The sequence below is a fragment of the Nuphar pumila genome, chromosome 15, assembly GCF_984573655.1.
Source record: "Nuphar pumila chromosome 15, dmNupPumi1.hap1.1, whole genome shotgun sequence".
In the NCBI taxonomy this organism is placed as follows: Eukaryota; Viridiplantae; Streptophyta; class Magnoliopsida; order Nymphaeales; family Nymphaeaceae; genus Nuphar; species Nuphar pumila.
In genome coordinates this window covers 83574112-83595383 of record NC_143263.1, presented here as the reverse complement: position 1 = coordinate 83595383, position 21272 = coordinate 83574112, and the positions used below count along the sequence as shown (strand labels likewise).

Sequence of the window (21272 nt, the reverse complement as noted above, 5' to 3'; positions counted from 1 at the left end):
TAATTGTTTTTCTACATTTCTAAGCATGATGAGTGATGGTTAAGACATGATTTGTGATATTTTATGTATGTTAACTTAATGTTCTTTATGCAAAATTATGTATGTTAAAAAGTCATATGTCATATATGAGAATGTGCATTATGCATCATGAGGCATGATTTAAGAAAGAATAGAATGCACTTATGATTTTGTTAAATGATCATAGTCATGAATGAAATTATGCATGTAGCTTTTATGTAAGCATGTGAGCATGTACATTGGTGTATGTATGCTGACAATAAATATGTGGTATGAGCACAAACATAGCTCGTGAGTGAGTCTGAGTTCGATGAAACCCATGAGTGCTTGTTGAACACCAAAGAAAGAAAAGACTTAAAAAGACAATCACATAATTGCCTCAAGGTGGCTGTGTTCAAAGTTACCCAGAGATGGGGTTTGTACTGCGAGCAATTTGAATGGTTTAAAAACAACCTTATATTATGAATTCTTCCCGAGTGAAGCTCAACTAAGGAGCACATATACTAAGAGCACTTAAAATTAATTTATGAGCCTAGATTTAAATAACACCTAGTGATCCATTCAAACCCAGGACCACCTTAGAGAGGGTGGTGGTATACTCGATCGATCGACCGTTGCTGTTTGAAGAGCTAAGCATCTTCGTTGGTCCCCAATCTCATACGAAGCTGCACTACCGTGTGACCTAGGTGGTATGTCCCAAATATCTGCAAAGTATGAATTGATTTTGTATGGACTACTGAGAGATTGTCGCAGTCACAAACCACTCAAGTAAAAAACTCCAAGGGAGTTGGTAGATTCTTCTAATCAATGGGGTTAATAAATTGCATGTCATAACAGACACCTCATTGGATTGGTTTAATTGGAGTTAGGAACCCTGAGTGTGTATCCTTCAGGGTGATAAAACAGAAACAAAACATTAAGTAATGAATCACTAACATTACTACAGTCTGTGAATGATTGTAAGGTTGATTATAATTTGTCTGTTTACTTTTGAAATTATGCATAATAGGATAATTGTCATGAATATTGATTGTAAGAATGATTGGTTGTGAATATGTGAATTGGGCTTAGATTGATATGTTGTGTTGCATGTTTTAGTAGCTTGTCTGAAGATGTACTAATGTTTATCTCTTGTGTTCGGGTTATATTCATGTTTATATGTATTGGTGTATCCTATTGGAGTTGTAGATTAATGCCCCCTACTTTAACATTTTTTAGATTATGCATGAGTTGGTGTGATGGCAGGTTGCTCGACGGCGTTAAATGGATCATCATCATTCTCGGTCACGATGGATCCAACTTTATTTTGAATATTTTTATATTTAATTGGATTTTGTTGAGACATGTAAACTCTAAATTTATTTGAGTACTGGTTTGAATTAATTTCTTTAAATAAGTTCTTTAAATCCAGTTGTGTGTGTATTGACGTGTTATTGTAACCCACTTAAAGTTTGAATCGGTTTCAAATCTACTATTTCGCTGGGTTTGCAAAAAGATAAGTCCAAAAAAAATTCCTTGAAAATTTTGGATAAAATTTTGGAGCGTTACAAAGACAACATCAGCTAATCAGGTACCAAATGGTGATGAGAGTTTCAAGGAGCTTTGAGTAGTCATGGGTGACATAAAGAAGCAATGAGCCAATGACCCTCTTTTTTGTGTTTTTGTAGTTTGCTAGGGTATCTTCAATTTGATTTTGAGATTTTTAGCCTGTTGGTATTTCAGATGTAAAATTACCATATATACTAAAGTGCAACATGAATTAGTTGCATCACACAATGATACTATATATTTTGTAGTTAATTTTTTTATTAGAGTACATTTTGCTTTTAGCTGTGGCCCTCAGACTCATTCGTGTAAGGAAATTTTGCCTAATTTGCTATACTAAGAGTCACATGTGATACTAAATCATCTGCCAAAAGTAGATGGTTAATTGAGAAGCTTAGTCATTGATTTGTCCAAACTCACTAGTGTTTCTCCCTGATAAATTCACAAGTAGCTAAATCATCCACATAATTGATATAAATAAACTTTATTATCCTATTTAAATAAAAAAATTGCAAGGTAAGTTTGAATTTTCATTCGTTCATTCCTTTTGATTTAAACAATTTTGAATAAAAATTTGTACTTACCTTATGAATTTCCTTTCTGATTTAAAAAAAAGCGAAAAGAAATTTGCACGTACCTTGCAAAATTCCTTTCTAGTGCAAAAATTCACCAATTACAAACAAGTTCATTTTTTGTTTTCTTTACACATTATATACAAATGATTGTCATAAACAAATCAAGCACCTATTACAAAAACAACACATATTCAACAACTTACAAGATTCAAACTACTTCGTTTTTTGTTATTATAGAATAATCAAACAACTTCATTCACTGTTATATACATAATTCATTCATAAACAACTTCATTTACCTCAATTAAATAATGTACATAACAAAATTAAAACAACTTTAATAATATACAAAGTTCAATTAATCAATTAATATACATCACAAATTTCAATAATACACAAAGTTTAATCAATGTACACCCCAAAATTCATCGTTCTAGTAGCTCGCTGATGTAATTTTGTAAATTAGCAATAAAAGCACCTCGAGACTTAAGAATCTCCCTTAAAAGGGCATTTTCTACATCTACCCTAGTAGCACTTGTTGTAGCCCCCAACCTCCTCTTGAATGTGGACCTTATCTCCTTCTTCATCCCTGTGTACATCAGTCATGAATTCCCTATTGATGTCTTCTTTATTGTTGTACTATTCTTTCAATTCATATTCAAACAAAGTGGGGTAATCCTTCTTCTTATCTTTATTGTGTCATTGATTAATTTACTAACTACTCCTAGGAGACGTGGTGTTTGTTGAACAAAGCCAAATTGTTGGACCACTCGACTGGTTAATTGCCGCTCAATTTCGTTCATGTTGTAAAACCAAATGTCACTCATTGTGAGGTCTCTCACATGTACAACCACATCCTCATGGTCCTCATCTACCATATCTAGGTAGGGGCACTACGTTACCTAAAACGTAATAAACATCATGAATGACTGCAACAAAAGAATGAATACCTCCAATAAATTATTTAAAGAAAAATTACATGTGCTTCGATGATGTCCTTTAATTGTGCTATGCAAGACACCCTATTGATATTAGGACCCAACCATCTTCGATTATTTCTATTTTCATTGTCACGTGTCTATCTCCATATTGCAACATGTCAAAATTCAGCAAAAGGGTTACATCCCAAGGGCCTTCTAATGGATATGTACTCCCATATCCAAACCTGCAAAGGGAGATCAATACAAGGATTAGTACCACATCAACAATTTATAGATAATGAATATAATAAAATATCATATAGGAAACATAAAAGAATAAATACCTTTAACAGAACTAAAATGCATATAATATTTTTTCTACCAGTCTTATACTCAGACAAACATGCATATATGTGTACAAGAACGACATCTCTCCATACATATTCATCGATGGAAGTCAATGATTGTAACAATTCAAAGTACGATCAATAGATTGTCTTTCCACCTGAATAGATAAATAAGCATGCACCAAAAAAGTAGAGCAAGAATGCTCTAATGTCGTTCTGCAGATTCTTTTGGTTCTTTCTTCCAAAAGTCAGCACTAGCTACTCACCATAACTCTTTGCCAATGTAGGGTCATAGTGGTTCCTTAACCATGATCTTGACCCATGCCTCATCATCCACATTTATGAGGATACATGCCAAATCCTTGAATGTCCCCCAGTGATGTCCAGACATTGGCTTCCCATGGCATTTCAATCAGGTAATTTGTGCCACATCATTCAACGTAATTGTTATCTTAATGTCTCCAAAGATGAATATGTTTGAAGATAGACTCAAACTGTACGATAAAATCTACAAGACTGTGACAGATTTTCTATGGGGTGATCTCCAAGAATTTTTAGAAATGTATCTGATCCAGCAAATCCTTATGGGACTCTGTTAGTACTAGAAACCATGAGTATGCTTTGTGTCAAAAGAATCAGTGCATGCGGGTTAGTGGAGATTGATGTAGCTGCAAGTATATAAACACACAAATAAAAACATGGTTATATATATAAACACACAAATACCTTTTTAATTTTATTTTTGAAAGATGACTGGAAGATGTTGTTCTAAACCTTATATTTATGAATTAAGCTCCTACACACACAAAAACATGAAGCGGTTCCTCAATGCTTACAAACATCAAGCGACCGTTATGTATAAAATAAATATAGAAAAGTACCTATCCCTTGACACCAAAAATTGTTTATTGTTGTGACCTCCTACTCGAAGCATGCACTCTCATCGAAGGAGGGGGAGACGAAACCTCCTGTGCACTATGTAGTATCACATTTCTCTCCTCTACCTCCGGGTCCCCACTTTACTCTACCTCCAGGCCCGTAATCACATCTTCTACCTAAAGACCCTTCATAATTGTCCCAACCCCAGCCTCACTCTTCTCCATAATTGGGCGACTACTCTCCTTCAATTTAGAGATATCTTGAAGAACTTCATCTATCTCCATCTCGCCACTACCACTAAAAGTGGCCATGTCGCTATCTTGTTCAAGTTAGGTATCGAGGTTGGTAATAACCTCACCACAAGCCAATGGCTTAAATTGCTTCACCAATGAATCCCCCTCCCCCTCCTATGATTCTGGGATAGGAGACAAATATTTGACTACAATATCATCAAATTTTTTTATACATTTAGCAGCATTTGTGGGCCAGTATGAAAATTTTAGCAGCTCATTAGTTGGAATTGCATACGTCTGATTGGATAAGCATAACTTTCTATGATGTAGATCATTGAGGCAGTATTTTTTTTGGAAAAGACCTGATAGCCAAATTTTTTATGTCGAAGCAAGATCCCTCCATTAGAGTGGCAAGGATATTGTACGTGTCACAATATGTCTTATAAAACTCCACGTAATCGTCAAATGCTACAGGTCCTTCATGCTCATTTTGACTGATAAGTATTCTTCTTCTTCTTTGTGCTAGTAGGTATAACTTGTGTTTCTTTTTTTGGTGTCATCTTATAATAAAAAACTTAATTCCTATGATAACAATAGTAAATTGGATAATATACATGCAAAAACCATAAAAAACTTGGTTGACCTTACTGATAACAATTGGATAATATACATGCAACAAACTTTGGTGTCATCTTGTAATAAAAGATAATAACAACAATAAAAAATTATGTTTTTGTCTAAAAAACAGCAGTGGTAAACTATTTCATCAAAAAACTGCCCACCGTAATATTCGCTTGGATGTTGTCGGAATGTCGTCGAAAGATCACCGGAAGGATTGAGGACCACAATTTGGGGACTACAAGAATGCTAGGTCTTGTGAAAACAGGGCATCCAGATTGAAAAATGGGTTGAGAAATCAAGCATAATTTATATGAGACAGAATTTTGCAAGAAAAAGTAATTTCATAATACAAGTGCCATCCGAATAAGAAATTGCACAATATCGGACTTTCATAATTTCGCAATACTTCATGCAATACTCATCTACAATTTTATAATTATCGAACTTTTATAAATTTTATGATATTCATTGGTGATCACACAAGACCCATCAAGAGTTTTACAAATTGTTTAGAATTTCGCAATCATTTTTGTAATACTGCAACCTCCGATGCGATTTTGTTGACAAGTTTTGTTAGTGTATTATTTTAGCATCATGACAAGTGAAAATCTGAATTCGCACCTGCGAGGGGTAAAACCTGCAAGAAAAAATTGGTAACCTGCGATATTGTCCATTTGTCGAATTTGGTAAATTATGGAGAAATTTTAAAAATGCATCATTTTTGCCATACAGTACGATCATTTTCCATAAATTTTACTTGGCCTAATCTGAACCAAACTTATGCCGCTTAAATTTCTGTGAGTGGCTTTATGATTCAATAGGCAAATTATCAAGTGAATTATGGAAATGCCAGCATATTTAACATCATAATTACCAAAATAAGAAGTTGGGAGCATGGAGCAAGAAGTGTTTAAGAAATGCCTTAACACATGAAATGTGAAACATTTAGAAAGCATAGGGGGAAGCAAGTAAAAATGAACACGAAAGGAGCCGGAGTTGAAATGAAAGTAGATAAAATATGTGCTTTTACTAAATGCATTTGAAGCCTTTTTTAGACAAAAGAAAATTCATACATGCAGTTCATTTCCAAGTTCCAACCTCATGCAAGTCCAATTTCACATTGGGAAAAGAGCTTTTCATTTGATAGCACGCTTTCTAGAAAGCGAGCTTCTCAGTTTTCAGAAGCTTTTAGTAACTAAGTGTAGCATGTTCTAGTGGCTCTTATCTAGATCCCATTGACATTTTAAATAGTTATTTTGGTTTGCTAAGATTTGAATCTACGTTCGACATCTAATTAGGATTGAATAAGGAAACGTTTACTGCTTTTAGTTTCATATTTGTACAGTTGATTATATAGATAAATTTATAACTGCATTAATTATGTTTCCGATCCCTATTTCTTACATCAATGATGTCGATTTGGATGAGAGCATGAGCCACATTTGGGCATTGTAAGAACACTAATGAAGTTCCTTGTTCGGTTTTTAGGCATTAGGAATATTTTAGTGGACAATTTTGAGAGGGCAATGGCTTCTAGGTGTAGTTTCTGCAATTTTATTAGAAAAAATGCCTCTTTGAACAACGATTTTATTGATCAAGTGTACCTAGGGGAGTGAACGGGTCGGGTTTGGTTCGGATGCAAGTGAAACCAGACCTGGCCCCGATTTTTGGGTATGGTATTGGGTCTGGACCTGAGTCTAATCAAACTCACCGCAAGAGAAACCATACTCAGACCCGATAGGAACTACATGAACCAGACCCGGGCCATACCCCATAAACTAGTATTTTTTATCGTTTTTACATTGAAAATTTGCAGGTCTTAATCGGAACTTGGGTCGGGCCCGGGTAGGGATGGCAGTGGATCGGGGGGAAATGGAACCCCGCCTCGCTACGTTTGGACTGGAGATGGAGGACATGAAACAGAGATGGAGGTGGGGATGGATGTTAAAATCAAAACCCGTGTGGGGATGAAGGCAGGGATGGACTTACACTTTCCCCCTCCTTGCCTTGTCCCTGTCTTGATCCCTGCCTTGCCCCGCCCTGCCCCCGATCCTTCTTTAGGGATGGCAGTGGACTGAGGGGAAACGAGGTCCCGCCCCGCCTCGCCCCGTTTGGACCGGGGATGGAGAACATGCAACAAGGATGGAGGCGGGGATGAAGGTTAAAATCAAAACCCGTGCGGGGATGGACGGCAGGATTTTGAGACGGGGCGGCGGTGGAGACCTTGTCCCCCGCCCGGTCCACTGCCATCCCTAGGCCCAGGTTTGGTATAAAATTTCACAAACTATACCAGGTATTAATTGGACCTTCGAGTCCAGATCCGGGTCTTAATCGGGTCTTCTTATTTATCACCATACCCGGACCCTATAGAGTTTGGTGCGGGTTGGTTCGTGTAAACCCAAAGCGTGGACACCCCTAGGTGTACCTACCTGATGATCAATTTCATGGACACATCTATGATGTAAGCGCGTGATACACTCCTTTTAGCACCTTTGCAAGGACAGCAGACTGCTGCCTCTGAGAAAGTGTTTGAGATTTGCTTCCTCAGGACCAAAAGTTAAAAGATCATTTGCAGGTATATTTTCTTACCCGTGAAGGTTCCATAATCTTTTCGGTCATTCTGCTTCAGCAAACAGATTCACATGTTTTCAAAACTCTCAAGAACTTTCTTACCTGAGGAAAAAATTGTCAAATTTCTCAGGTGAAACAGCATTTCACCAGCTTCACAAACGTGCCCTTTTGTTTGTTTCTTTTTGTTGAGATTATTTTGCCATGTGCTGGGTAAATTAATGGAACTCTTTATTTTCTGTTAGCACCTCTCTCTCTCTCTCTCTGTTATTTTTAGGAAGATTGCACACTAAACAGGGGGAAAGGAGGGACTTCTTTTTTTCTGTCGAAAAACTTGTTCACATCTATGTGCCGTGTGCTAGGTTCTTTTTTATTAGTGTAACTGGTACTGCTTGTTTCGCTGCTCTATGTTTTTCCTGTTCTTCTCTTGAGGTCATTCCTCATCATCACTCCAATAAATTTTACTTTCCCTCTTCCCTCAAAATACTTGTTCATGCCATGCTTTTCTCCAACTTGTTCCTGGCATATGATTTATATCACCTGATCCTGGAGGAATGACATTGTTCATCCATGTAGAGCAATCACCATGAGGAGAGTAAAACACTCGGTTTTCTCTCTCTCTTTTCCCAGAATCTTGAAAGATTTACCTCCAATGCTTGGCTTTATCATGTCTTGAACATGACAGTCGACTTCGCGCATGAATAGGAAAACCAAAAGGCCAGTAATGCATTACTATGGAATCTTCCAGGAGATATTGTGGCTGCTGCAATCAAACTCATTGAAGGTAAAAGCACAAAGACAGTCAGATTCTCAACTTCTTGAAGTGTTCTACATCTATAACAGAACACTGACAAGGATCTGTTTTCTGAACTGTTCCTGGATCTGGAAGGTTATACCATCTGAGTAGCTCCTTGACGCAAATTGCATGTAAGGGTTCATTTTGTAACTGGTAGGGTCTGACTAATCGCTGCTTGCCAATCAAAAGAAAAGAAAGAAAAAGATCTGCCATCATATGCAAGTTATGAATGATGGAGCAGCGAATCCTGGCAGCACCAATGTCAAAACCACCATCCATATGGACTGGACTGGACTCAAGCAAGCTGATCACTGGTCAAATCACTAAAGTAATCCATATATTAGGCTCAATGATGCTCTGCAGCTAATGTTTGAACGGTGATGGTGGAAAAAAAAAACTGGTTTTCAACCTTCAGTAGCTTAATTATTATTGCACACACACACACACACACACACACACACACACACGTACGCATGTGTGTATACATGCACCACACACACACACACACGTACGCATGTGTGTATACATGCACCACACACACAGAACACAGATGCAGAAGAATGGAGGTAATTTGATTCATCAATTTGAATTGATCAGAATTTGCACAATATAGTATAATTATAGCAAGAACCCATAGCCCAACCGAAAGAAAGTCGTAGTCGATGATCAATAGGCGGTTCATAATTAATGGAATGACGCCTACATCCTGACCACATGAATTTTTTTAGTTGGACAGTCCATAGTTTTTCTTTGTTTTAAATAGGTCGTCAAAATCATTCTTAACTGTCTGTGTTTGGATTTGGGACCTTGTTTCAACCTGGCATTGTTGATCAGGAAGCCCATGCAACTAATCAAGGGTAGCATCCATTCATAAGTCTGTGTGAAGAATGTGTATCGTCCCAAGTCTGCCTTAGCGTGAAGCAAATATGATCGTTGGACAGCAAGAGGAACCGAGCTGGAGAATTACCTGCATATTATAATAATGGCCGCTACACAATCCCGAGTTGTTTATACTTTGTATAATCGATTCCATTCAACCGCAAACAACATAGGATGTGCTCTGGTAATTCTTCGGCTTTATTTCCCTGTTCCAGTCAGAAGGATCCATGTTGAAGTTATTCTGGACATGATTAACAATCATGAAGTCATATACTCATCTTGTTTTATAAGATATTACCTGGATCGTCAAGCCGACATCCAAGACACACACTTTCAGTCTGTCTTGAAATGCTTCAAACCCTTTTCTAGAGATATAACTGAATCGATGCATGTCTATATCAATCTCAAAATAGTTTGGACCCTGTGAATAGTAATTAAGGATGATCAACAACATGCAGAGTCACTATCAAAATAGAAATGAAACCATTGACAGAATGAAGTAAAAAACAACGTTTCCATGAGTTAAAAACCCTATCTGTAAATAGTCATTCCACTGCATGTATTCTTGCATCCCTAAGGGCATGTTTGAAAGCAAGTAAAATAAGTCAAATGGGATATTTTATACGGTTTTGAGTGGGTCCCACTGTACATTTCAAATGCATGAAAAGAACTCTAAGTTTCAGGTGCTATATGCAGTGTTTATCCCTAAAAATGAGGGAGAAAAAGTCGGAGGGTGGGAGGGGGGTACCGACTTTTTCTCCACCAATTATTTCTCCTCGCTGATGTTTTTACTTTGCTTCCAAACAAACCCTATTTTTCACTATTTGTTGAACCAGACTGATCTGCAAATGATGCAACATATGCCAGGTATCAAATTAAATGCACAACATAAGTTTTCTTATCAAATTATGTCAAAAAACAAAGGCAAAAGATTAGGCAACCTGTAGATAATGCTAGAGATGAGCAAGTTTAAGCAGCCATTTTAATAGAAAAGTCCATTCTGAGCCTGTGAACGAGAAAATAGTCATTTCAATTATATGTCTGTTCTAAAAGCAACTTGTTCAGTGTTCATTAGGTTAACCATTGCCTGTTTATCTTAATATATCATTTTACTGGTCTCCCTTTTATATCCATATCCAAGTTCTTATAATTATTTTTTTGAAAGTGAAGCCTCTATAAATTGGCTTGTCCAACTTTAAAGGTCTATCAATATGTTAAGCCTATTATATATGTAAGGCTATACGAACATGTTTCCAATATAGCATCTCCTCCAAGGAGAATGTGTACCTGATGATGACTTACCATCATACTATCAATAAAAGTGACATAAGAACGTTTAACAAGTTCCAGCTTATCGAAATTCAAGCCTTGGTCTCTTAAAATATCAAAGAATTCTTCTCAACATCTCATAGTATAAGATGCTCAAGTTACTTTGGTATCAAAAAATTGATCCAGGTCTCATACACAATATCCTAACTCAAAAGTCAGCAACCTAGAGTTCTATCTCTCATCTCTTTTGTGTGAAGGATATAAGATCTTTGTTTCATATCCTTCATCTCCAATTGAGAAATTAACCAAGGCAAAGAAGAAAATAAAATAAAAGAAAACCATTGTTGAAATATATAATCAAAAGACTAAAACGATGACTAGGACATGATCAACGAAAGACGCATAAACATGGAATGCCTTGATGGAGTAAAAAAATGCCCAAGATGATAACAGAAAGATTAAGATATTGCAATCATGCAAGAGGATGACAAATATTTGTATGAGAAAATAAAACACAAAGCAACAAAACTTACCAAGTAAAACTCATGTTGAGGGCGTGAAAGGACAGGCTTTTCATTATAAGCATGCATAAGCTTCTTCTCTGCAGCACTTAGATGAAGATCATCAACATTTACAATACGACCCAAAATCTTTAATCTTTCTCGGAATGGTAATACAGTATCTACAGCAAATCCTTTAATCCTTTCTACTTCATCATCAATTAACTTCTGTTTTACAGAAATATAGAAAGAACATCAATATATAATCAGCAAATAGTGAAAGGAGCAAAAAATAATTTCAAGCTTATTAGGCAGGAATATAGAAATTACAATGGTGTTATAGTTGAAGTAAAGTTAACAAGTTCAGAAAATGTAGTTAATATAGTCAGCTCCAATTGCAGAAAAATAAGATATTAAGCTAGGGAGCAATGAAAATGTATAGGGTTATAAGAAACAGTCGATTGCCAAAGTTTTGGTCATCTACCAAGATAAGGTGTTTGCCAATCAGGCAGGTAAATGGCCTTTTTCACATAAAAAGAAAATATACCTGAGTTTTGAGGGGAAACTTAAATAACAAGATGGCACCAAATAAATAGTATCAAAGAACACCAGTTTGTGTATTGTATACCATGTCAAACAGAACAGGCTACTCTTAGCTGATTTAAGACTTCAAAGGCCTAAAGATTTTCAAATATAAAACATGTCTGCTCTAATGCAGTGTCAGATCATAGACCATTTATAGATTCTTCCCAAAAATATGTAGTTTTTCTGTACTTATTCTTTAAAAGAAAGAATTTTGGAAAGCATCATAATGATAAACATTGATATGTTAAAATGTGAGATATGTGAACCAATATACATAAAGCACTAGAAGAAATATGACATGATTGAAACACCCATACAAAACTTCGACATTCTCCCTCAAGTCTAGATGGTCAAAAGTGAAACATATCAGAACTTATATATGAGAGGAGAATGCATCTTCATGAAAAAATTGGCTATCAATTCCAAAAAGGGTCATAAGGGAGCAAAATAGTCCCAACTCATAGCAATAGTATTTTTTCCATTATTTCTGACTTTGCCAAAAAATTAAAGGCAATAAAATCGTAGATTGCACAAAGCAACTAGTCTCACAAAAGCCATGGTGCATTATACAGTCGCATAATTTCTGCTAATAGAAAATACAATTCATACACATTTTTTAAATTAGAAAACATAAAAATAACAATATAAGTGGAAAATTGATAAGTAAGCTGTCAGATGTGAATTCACCAAGATAAATGATTGATGTAGCAATCCATGATTTATATAATTTACAAATTCAGCATCAGAAGTAAACTAAAGTCCAAAGAAAAACTAACAAGAACTAGCTAAAGAAAAAGTTAGAAATTATAATCCATCAGAAACTCCTAGACCAATTCAAGCATTGAGGACAAGAGTTGGTTTGACTACAATTCATGCCCATATTTTATGGCACAATCATCTCAAGCACTGTAATTTTATTCTACTAGAAATCTTGAGTTCTACCGGTCTTATTCCTAATGTTAGAAGGTCTACCATGGTGTATCACTATGTACCAGCTGCCAACTTGATTTAGTGACCAACAAATGATTCACATCAATTAGATCAAGTGAAATATACAAAACCACATAAAAACACATAGCGTCCCATAAAACCAATAAAAAGCAGTAAGAATATGAACATAATTTGAAACCAAAAGTCTGAATGGGATCAGAGGGAATATTCTCATCATACTATGATGCTGTCTTGGAAATGAGCTGGAATTTGTTTAGAATAACTATCAGAAATTCTAAAATACAGAACGAAGCTCATGCCTTCTCCATCTGTTTCATTCTGAAAGATTGTTGCTGGGTACAATGGTACCTGCAGAAACCATATTATTTCAATTAATAGGCATGTAACATGACTTTTGGGGAAAAAAAGACTAAAATTTTGATGCAAATTAGAAAACTCAAAATAACTTAAGCAAATAAAGAGTCTCCATAAATGAAATGGACGGTTGTTAACAGAGCATTTATCACCTTTCATACTCTTATTCTTGTTAGGATTGTCAGACCTTGTCAAAACTCTAGCTTAAGAAATTTGTTCTTATGATGTGCGATGAGAGAGAGAGACACAGAGAGAGAGAGAGAGAGAGAGAGAGAGAGAGAGAGAGAGAGAGAGAGAGAGAGAGAGAGAGAGTTTTCTGATAAAATCTGAAAAGCCCTTATCATCAACATCAACATACAGAAGATTAAACCATGGGTCAACTTATATTCAGGAGAATTAACATCACAACGGATTGATACCTGAACATTCAGTACTAGAATCGGCGGAACCTTGCCAAATGAATTCAAATTTGGAAGTTCCACAAAACGAGCGATATGGTCAATTTTTTTTTGGCACAAGAAAACATCTACACCAAATGGGTAAAATGCAGCATAATTTGGAGCAAATTCTTTCCTTTTATCCCTGTCAGAGATATGTAAGGAACAAATGTTAGCCTTCTGAGACTATGATGAGAACATTAGAGTAAAGATCATCACAGCAGTAATATCTGTAAATGCAAGTTCACATTGGTGAAGTCATATACTAATTTCAGGAGTAAATGGAAATTCTACCTAAAATAATTCTCTCCTCGAACCTTGAAAGTTTCAGGCTCTATCTGAGACCAGCAATCAGGCATTCTCTTCTCTATTGAACAAAATGGAACCTGAGAACCAGCTACTGGCCTCTGTATGAAACTCTTTGAGGAAACTGAGAAAAGAAATTGTCCAAGTTAAAAATAACCAAATCTATTTCCCTCTTTGGGAAATGCTGAGAGTAAAATGATTATCATGATAACTTTACAATGATAAGATTGTGACCCAAATAACCAACCTGCAGAAGTATTGCACATGTTTAAGTAATGAACCTCATATGCAGATAATGCAGCAAAATCATTGCACAAACACAAAACTGCTAACAAGCATGTACCATTGAGGAAACACTCAGTCCTATGTATTTGCACAATGCTCCTTACAAGTAGTTCAGGAATCAATGTACGTATCATATTCAATATTCAACAAAAGGTAAACTTGATAATATAACTACCCAGGAATCTCCATCAAAATTTGAGACTTGAGACAGGATAATTAACTAGTTCCATTTACCCAGTGCACAAAATCAACTTCAGATGTTTCCAAGTAGAAAAATGAACATAATGTGCTATTCTTTGTCCAAGAAGGGAAAGAGGAATTGACATTCCATTCATGTAGAATAATAATTCAAGACCTTTACCACTTTAAAGATAGTTACAAAAAAGGCTGATTTTCCTTTAAAAAGATAAACACCTTACTGGAAAAAAAAAGATGAACAAAAACATTTAATTTTATAACAATAATGAAGGTGCCTCGTGGAACAAGTAGGTATAATCCTCAGGATCCTCTTCTCATTGTCAAGGAAACCATCATAAAAAGATATGTATCGAACTTCTAGAGGCCCTCGGGAAATATATCCACAAGTCATCAGGATTTTTACGCATAAATAAGAAACAAAAGTGATAATTTATCATAAATATCATTGCCCAAGTTCTTCAAACATTCTGAAAGTTGGATGGCATCAAGGGAACGTGTCAATATGTAATCTACACCAATTAAGATTTCCAGGCAAATCTTCATATATTTTGATGCACAGCAATCCCAACTAATGAACTGTTTGACCACTAGATCACAAATATTTATTTAGGGAATTGGAGGGAATGACAAAGTGTGCAGTAGGAAGATTAAACAGAAAGGTCAAAGGAAGACAATAGGACTTCTGCCCATTCTCTTTCTCAGAATGCAAGAGGTGTAGGCAGAGATAGGCGGAGAAACAGAGAAATTTCACTCATCCAACACTGCTGGTTACAAACTAGGGGTAAAGGTGAATTTGACCAAATTATCTCCTATTCCCTAACTCCTGTGGCCATGGTTCTACTTTTTTGCTTATGTTGATTTGTCACTAGGAAACCTGGACAGAGAAAAAATCAGAAGAATGATAACGAGAGAGAAAGAAACCTGGACAGAGAAAAAAACAGAAGAATGATAGAGAGAGAGAGGTTTGTGTTGAGGAAGAAGATCAATGTGGACAAACAGAACAATGAAGGATTTGACTTAAACTGAAGTATATAAAGTTTCTCTGACTGCAAAAAACATTTTCAGTCATTGAAGACCAGCAAATTCAATTTTTCCGCATCGCAAGAACATTAAGACAAGTTATATATAACACATCCTAATTTTTCAATTAATTTGCAAAATGCTGCTAAACTTATCAGCCATTTGCGGAAAGCAACCCAATGTTTCAGGTGTTACATTTAAACTGTGTGCTTTATCTGAATGCATTTCAACTAGCTGCCTGATATGCAAAACAGCATTTTGTCCTTTTCTGATGAAATATTTCGACTTATGCTCCTTTATTAAAGAAATCAATAATGATCTGTTTTAGTAATTTGGTTTGAGTTGACTAAACAAAGGTCAACTTAATGACTTTAGGTTCAAATGTGTCTTTGTTTAAATGGAAAAATCAGGCAGCTGAATCTAATAATCAAAACATTAGGTGGGTTTTTGTAAATAGTGAATATGTTAGGTGGACTTTTGTAAATTATGCTAGTGATTTTGATATTTGGGTGCATTCAAACAACCGCTTGGAGGAGAATAGGATGAAGCAACAATGCTTATTTTTGTTTCCTTTGTCTTAGTTCCTTCAGTTTTTTCATATTTCCTTTTTCTTCTTAAATCTTTATCAGACCTTGAAACTGGTTTTTTCTGAACCTAAATATGGTTCCATAGTTTAAATATCATACTCTTTATATTTGGTATCAGATATGAGAATTTTAACCAATATTGAATATCAGATATAATGTCCATGAATCCAACTATCAAGCGACACACCACACACACATTACATATTAAGCATGTAATGAATATTTTATCTCATGCTAGAGAACTGACATTTTATGCATTATAATTGTCATCTGTAGCACCAGTCACAGATATGAGCTGTATTTAAAAAATATTGTGCCTCTATGAATCTTTTTTTTTTTACAAAATGATTTAAAAGGTAAAATATCAAGATATTTTCAAAATTAAATTTATTGCAATATTATCACAATAACATCATGACATTTTCTTTTATATTTTTTTCTACATGTTAAATATGTTTTTTCTTCTTTCTTTTATAATTTTGTGTTTCAAAGATTTTACAACTTCTATTTACATTTCTACTTAAACATATTTTTTTCTTATTTCTGCTATTTCCTATACTAAAAAAAATATTAAGTGAAGATTTTCCTGAGATCTTTCAAAATAATCTATATTAACACAAAATATTGCTTGCCAAGATATAGCCAAGAATGATATTTCTGACTATGCATAGCACATGTTTAAGAGCCTGTCCAAAACCAGTTAGAAGCTCAAATTCTTAAACTTTATCATGTAATCTGTTAGACAAAATTGGAGCTTTATGGCATTCGTGATATCAGAAAAGAGAACTTATTTCTGTATTTTGAAGAAATTTTGCTGTCAAATTATCATATTCTAGGTGATGCTCTCAACCTAGAGCACATTCTTGTAGGAAAACAATGGAGTTATGGGTGCCTTTTCAGACAGTTCAATTTAAGGAAAAAAAACAAGTCTCATTGTTATCAATTTTAATGTTCATATTGCTTGATCTTCCTATAATGTGAAAATTATTCACAAATTTGTCTCATGTGAATATCATGAATATTTGCACATAGATTCTTTGGCCTCTGTCAGTGTTAAGCACAAGCACTGGTGCCAGGAAAAAGGAACAGAAAGAGCCCTGCAGATGATCCTTACTGATCATGGGAGCCACTCTTTTTTCCCCATATACTTCCATATTCAGGTTATTTGTAGTGCAGCATGCATGCATTTTTGTGAACTTAATAACTTTTTAACAAACTCTATGCATCATATGGCATCATAGTCAAAATTAATGTCCGATAATTTCGTTGGACACACAAATAACCAAGTAAGCAATAACCGATTGGTGGCTTGAGAACCAACTCAACTGGAGGTCCGACTAGAAAACTATATCAACTGTGATCATGGGGAATCATTTGCCTTTCTTAATGCTTAAACTTCAAACATGATACATGTGTGTGCTCTGTCGATAACTATGTCACATAGATACTCCATTATGATTCATGTTCCATATCTCCTTATATGCTAGACATATGGAAAACTTCACAAAACTTGATGTATCCCTGCACCTGCAGTCGCATCCTTGTGACAGCTCCACAGAGGTCACCTCTCCTAAGAGCTTCTTTTAGGTAGTAATAAAATCCAACATTCTGTATTTCAGCTAACCTAGAAACATGTCCCCATTGGTCCGGTGGGCAGGTGAGAATACTCGTGGAGTTCTTTCCTAGACACCAAAACAGGACCACAACTAATCTGGCACCTCTCCGCTCATAACGGGACGTCTGAACCATAATAGTTGTTTCTCCTCATTATAAACGAAATTAACCTAGAAATAAAACCTAGGGATTTAAGCTAACAAAATGTTCTGATACTCACGTAATGTAGGATTACTGTTTCCTTCCAGAGACTTCCATTTGAAAGACAGCTTCAGAGGAGCCTTTCTTCTTGCACTTGGTGGTCCAGGACTCAGTGATCTCTTGTCAAGAGATGTTTCAGTTGGGATAAGACAAGGTAAGCATGAGCTATTTGAGAGAATCCCACAATGATCAAATGCTTTTTCATCACCCTTATCAGAGACTTCAGCAGATGAAGGCAAAGGTTCATCATCAGGCTTTGCAAAAGACTTTCCACCGTTTTCAGTGCCACCAGCCCCAGACTGCAAATCAGCTTTGCTTGTGACAATCACCAAAGAAGTAGCTGAATCACCAGATTTTATCATTCCATCAGAGGTTAACTTTGTCATATGCTTATCAGAATCAGATTCAAGTGGTAATTTCCCACTTTCATGACTCAAAATCGCATCACTGAAAGATGAAACACTGGATCGAGATGCTCCATCCAAGCTATGAAGACCTGATAAATCTGCAGTAAGTTGAATGTTGTAAAGAAAGTTATGTTCCCACAGAAAAGGAAATCATCTTCGTAAGAAATCTAGCCTTGTTTTCTATCTAAAGTGTATGCTATCCAAACTTTATATGATCTACCTCCCAGAACACTAACAAAATCATCATCACAATCAGACTCTGGCATTGTCATGGAATCAAACCATACCTCCCCAGTGCTCCCTGCTAACAATTTGCAACAGAGGGAAAATATTAGAAACTGATATAGAACAATGAAAACATTTTTTTTATCAACATATGGATTAATTTAACTGCTAAGATATACTTCGTCTACAGAAATCACCTTCTAAATGATCAGAAAATGGAAGGAATCTATGCCAGAAAATGGAAGCATACAATAGAAATTACATCTTCAATTCTTGATCAGATAAACTTAGAAACACAAATAAAAGTAAAAAACTGAGATCAAGATATAAGTAGATTAACAACAAGTTGAATGACTACAATAAATAGAAGAGGAACAAGAGACTGGGCATTGGAGTATTCTACTCATTCTGGCCATATATGTTTGATACCCCCGTGGGTTACAAACCTTCTAGCAAAAGACTCTATTTATTTATTTATTTTTGCACATCTGATCCTCCAGATGTGACCTACATGTGGTTTAGTGGACTGATCCTTGGATTATATTTTTCTGATGTGTACGTCAATTTTTCCAGGGGTTGAAAGATCAATGTTGTAGAATGTACCAAATTTTCAACCCTCAAATAATTGTACTTATACATTGAAAAAATATGCTTCAGAGCTTGATTCCTACTATTTTGATCATCATCATGAAACCTTATCCCAACTACATGGGGTCGGCTTTTCAAGTCCTGTTTTTCCATTCCTGTCCAGTTTACAATCTTTCATGTCACCTCTAACTGCCTCCTTCCAAGTCTTCATTGGTCTTCCCTTTTTCCTAACTCCTACTTGTACCATGTTAACCTTTCTCACAGGTGCCGTGAGAGGTCTTCATGCGATCCTACTATTTTGACCATGCTGAACAAATTCATGGGGCCAGATTTGGTCAAAATGAGCCTCACCTATGAGTTTCAACTAGGGGCTTTGGAACCCATGAAGGTCGCCTATATATATATATATATATATATATATATATATATTTATTTATTATTGGACCCTATTCACTCCTCTCCCAAAGGTTCATGACTACAAAGATGGAAGGCAACACTGCATTATATTAGGCTCATGGGTACAAAGCCCAAATGGCTTTCACAAAGAATCTTTGTGAACATGTCAGATCTCATGCGTGCCTCCATCCCTAGATGAAATTCATAAATTTTTCCTTTTTCTTTTTATCACTAAGACCATTCTTCCTGAATTGAATGAGAGGGTTGATCTGAGTTGTACTGAAAGACTTTTTATCAATATATTTACTGTTCCAGATGCAAACCAACACAAGAACAAAGAAAAGAGCAGGAGAATCGTCATCCTTGCTTCTTACAGTCACCAACAACGAGCACAAGTGTAACAAACTTTTCATGAAGACAAAACAAGATGAAGTGATCGAGAACCACATTCAAGAATTCACATGATGAATGTCCATACAGAGTGAGGCCAGCAAGAGTAACAACTCACAAAAGCACATTTGCTTCAACCGATTTATCACACCATAATGGCACAAGTCAAGGGCAGATCCTCTGATTATTTCAAGCCAGAAGATCTGTCTTCATATGCCTTTGTTCAAAAGCAATCTGTTCGATCCTAAACCCATATTCACCAAAGCAAACTGACAAACCCTGAGGACTAATGCTAAAGAACAAACTTATAACGATCAATGACAATCTAATGCATAAACACATCAGATCAAACCTGATAGAGAAAAAAATGAATTACTCATTCTAGAAGTGGCCATAGTTTGATTGTGCCTAGTGTTCGGTAGCGCAGAATATATTAATACCAGTAACCCCTTTTCCAGAACGAAACTAAGACACTGTTTGGGAGCATTGCATTGAGATAGAAAGATGATTTCCATGTGTTACCAAAATATGGTTTTGCAAAAATGTGGTCTTGCGGATGAATTTGCCAAAAACATCCTCTTTTGAAAGGCGTTGAAATGTCGTGTAAGGGCTATCAATTCCATTCCCAATGCAGCGTTTTGGCAACGGTGCTGCTCCCAAACAGCAGAGAGAATTGGGGAAACCACAATACTGTCAACACACCTCCGATTCAAGGCTCCCAAACATATAACCCAAGAGAGAACTCCCTTTCCATGCCCACATTCTTCATCAATGCAAACATCCCACTCAAAATCCAAGACCACCATCTCCAATTCGCAATTCAAACGCCAAAAAACGCGAAGACCAACAAAACCATACTCAGTAAAAAAAACAACAGATAATCGATCCGCTCGCATTGCAAACTACGCAGTGAGAATAGACTTGGCAGAGATGGAGAATCTGGACCTTGACGGTTGAAGCTGGCGGAGCGGGGATCGAACGACGACGGCATCGATCCGTCGTTAGGCAATGAAGCCTTCCTCTTGATGACCCTCTTCGTCCTCCTCCGGCACCGCTTCATGTCCTTGAAACGAACACATCCGTCCGGCTTCGACGCACAAATTCCCATCCTCTTCTCTCCCTCCACAACCCTAATTCTTCTTCTTCTTCTTCTTCTTGGAGAAAGAGAAGGGAAAAGAAACACACACACACAGGCTGTCACCTTTCTACAGCTTCTCCTCCTTTATCTAAATCACCAGAGAGAGAGAGAGAGAGAGAGAGAGACAAAAGGGTTCCAAAAACAAGAAGCCTTTCCTTTCTCCTTCCCACTGATATACACATTTACTCTCATTTAATGGAAGAAAAAGTATTTCTAGAAGATTAAACTGTTCAAACTTTAAAGCTTTTGTCATTTAATAAACAGGCAGTTGTTGGGAAGTCCTATTCCTTCCTTCCTTCTCAGTGACCGCCACTGATTTCCTCGTGGTGATCGATTATATTTTTTTTCAACAGGTGAAAGATAACCAAGAGATGAGTCAAAGGGAAACAGCCCATCCCCAAAAATAGGAAAAGTCAAGAAAGAAAAGGGTTGGTGAAAAC

The 21272-nt window shown here is 36.1% G+C and overlaps 1 protein-coding gene across 4 annotated transcripts; it reads right to left on the bottom strand.

Moving 5' to 3' along the window:
* Positions 1-9053: 9053 nt before the first annotated feature.
* LOC149815813 (uncharacterized) lies at positions 9054-20881 on the bottom strand. 4 transcript variants are annotated; one of them, XM_089988925.1, is made up of 10 exons: positions 20640-20846; positions 18316-18396; positions 17708-18193; positions 14001-14030; positions 13772-13907; positions 13460-13622; positions 12906-13034; positions 11184-11378; positions 9680-9802; positions 9054-9587 (listed from the first exon to the last, which is right to left on the bottom strand). In XM_089988925.1, exons 1-10 carry the CDS (start codon positions 20800-20802, stop codon positions 9492-9494), a joined length of 1602 nt encoding a protein of 533 aa, XP_089845051.1. In that variant the 5' UTR covers positions 20803-20846; the 3' UTR covers positions 9054-9491. The 4 variants fall into 4 exon arrangements, with proteins under 4 accessions (XP_089845051.1, XP_089845052.1, XP_089845053.1 ...); XM_089988926.1 differs by lacking the exon at positions 14001-14030 and having other exon boundaries at positions 20640-20881; XM_089988927.1 differs by lacking the exons at positions 9054-9587; positions 9680-9802 and adding an exon at positions 10134-10223 and having other exon boundaries at positions 20640-20849.
* Between the last annotated feature and the right edge of the window lie 391 nt (positions 20882-21272).

What these genes read in the sequence shown, in the direction of transcription:
- LOC149815813 (XM_089988925.1), bottom strand. Translation starts at nt 20,802, where the DNA reads ATGGGAATTTGTGCGTCGAAGCCGGACGGATGTGTTCGTTTCAAGGAC. An exon ending in AAACAGTAATCCTACATTAC is followed by an intron (nt 14,031 to 17,707) that starts GTGAGTATCAGA and finishes ATACTTCTGCAG; the next exon opens with GTTGGTTATTTGGGTCACAA. An exon ending in TGGGTCACAATCTTATCATT is followed by an intron (nt 13,908 to 14,000) that starts GTAAAGTTATCA and finishes TTCTTTTCTCAG; the next exon opens with TTTCCTCAAAGAGTTTCATA.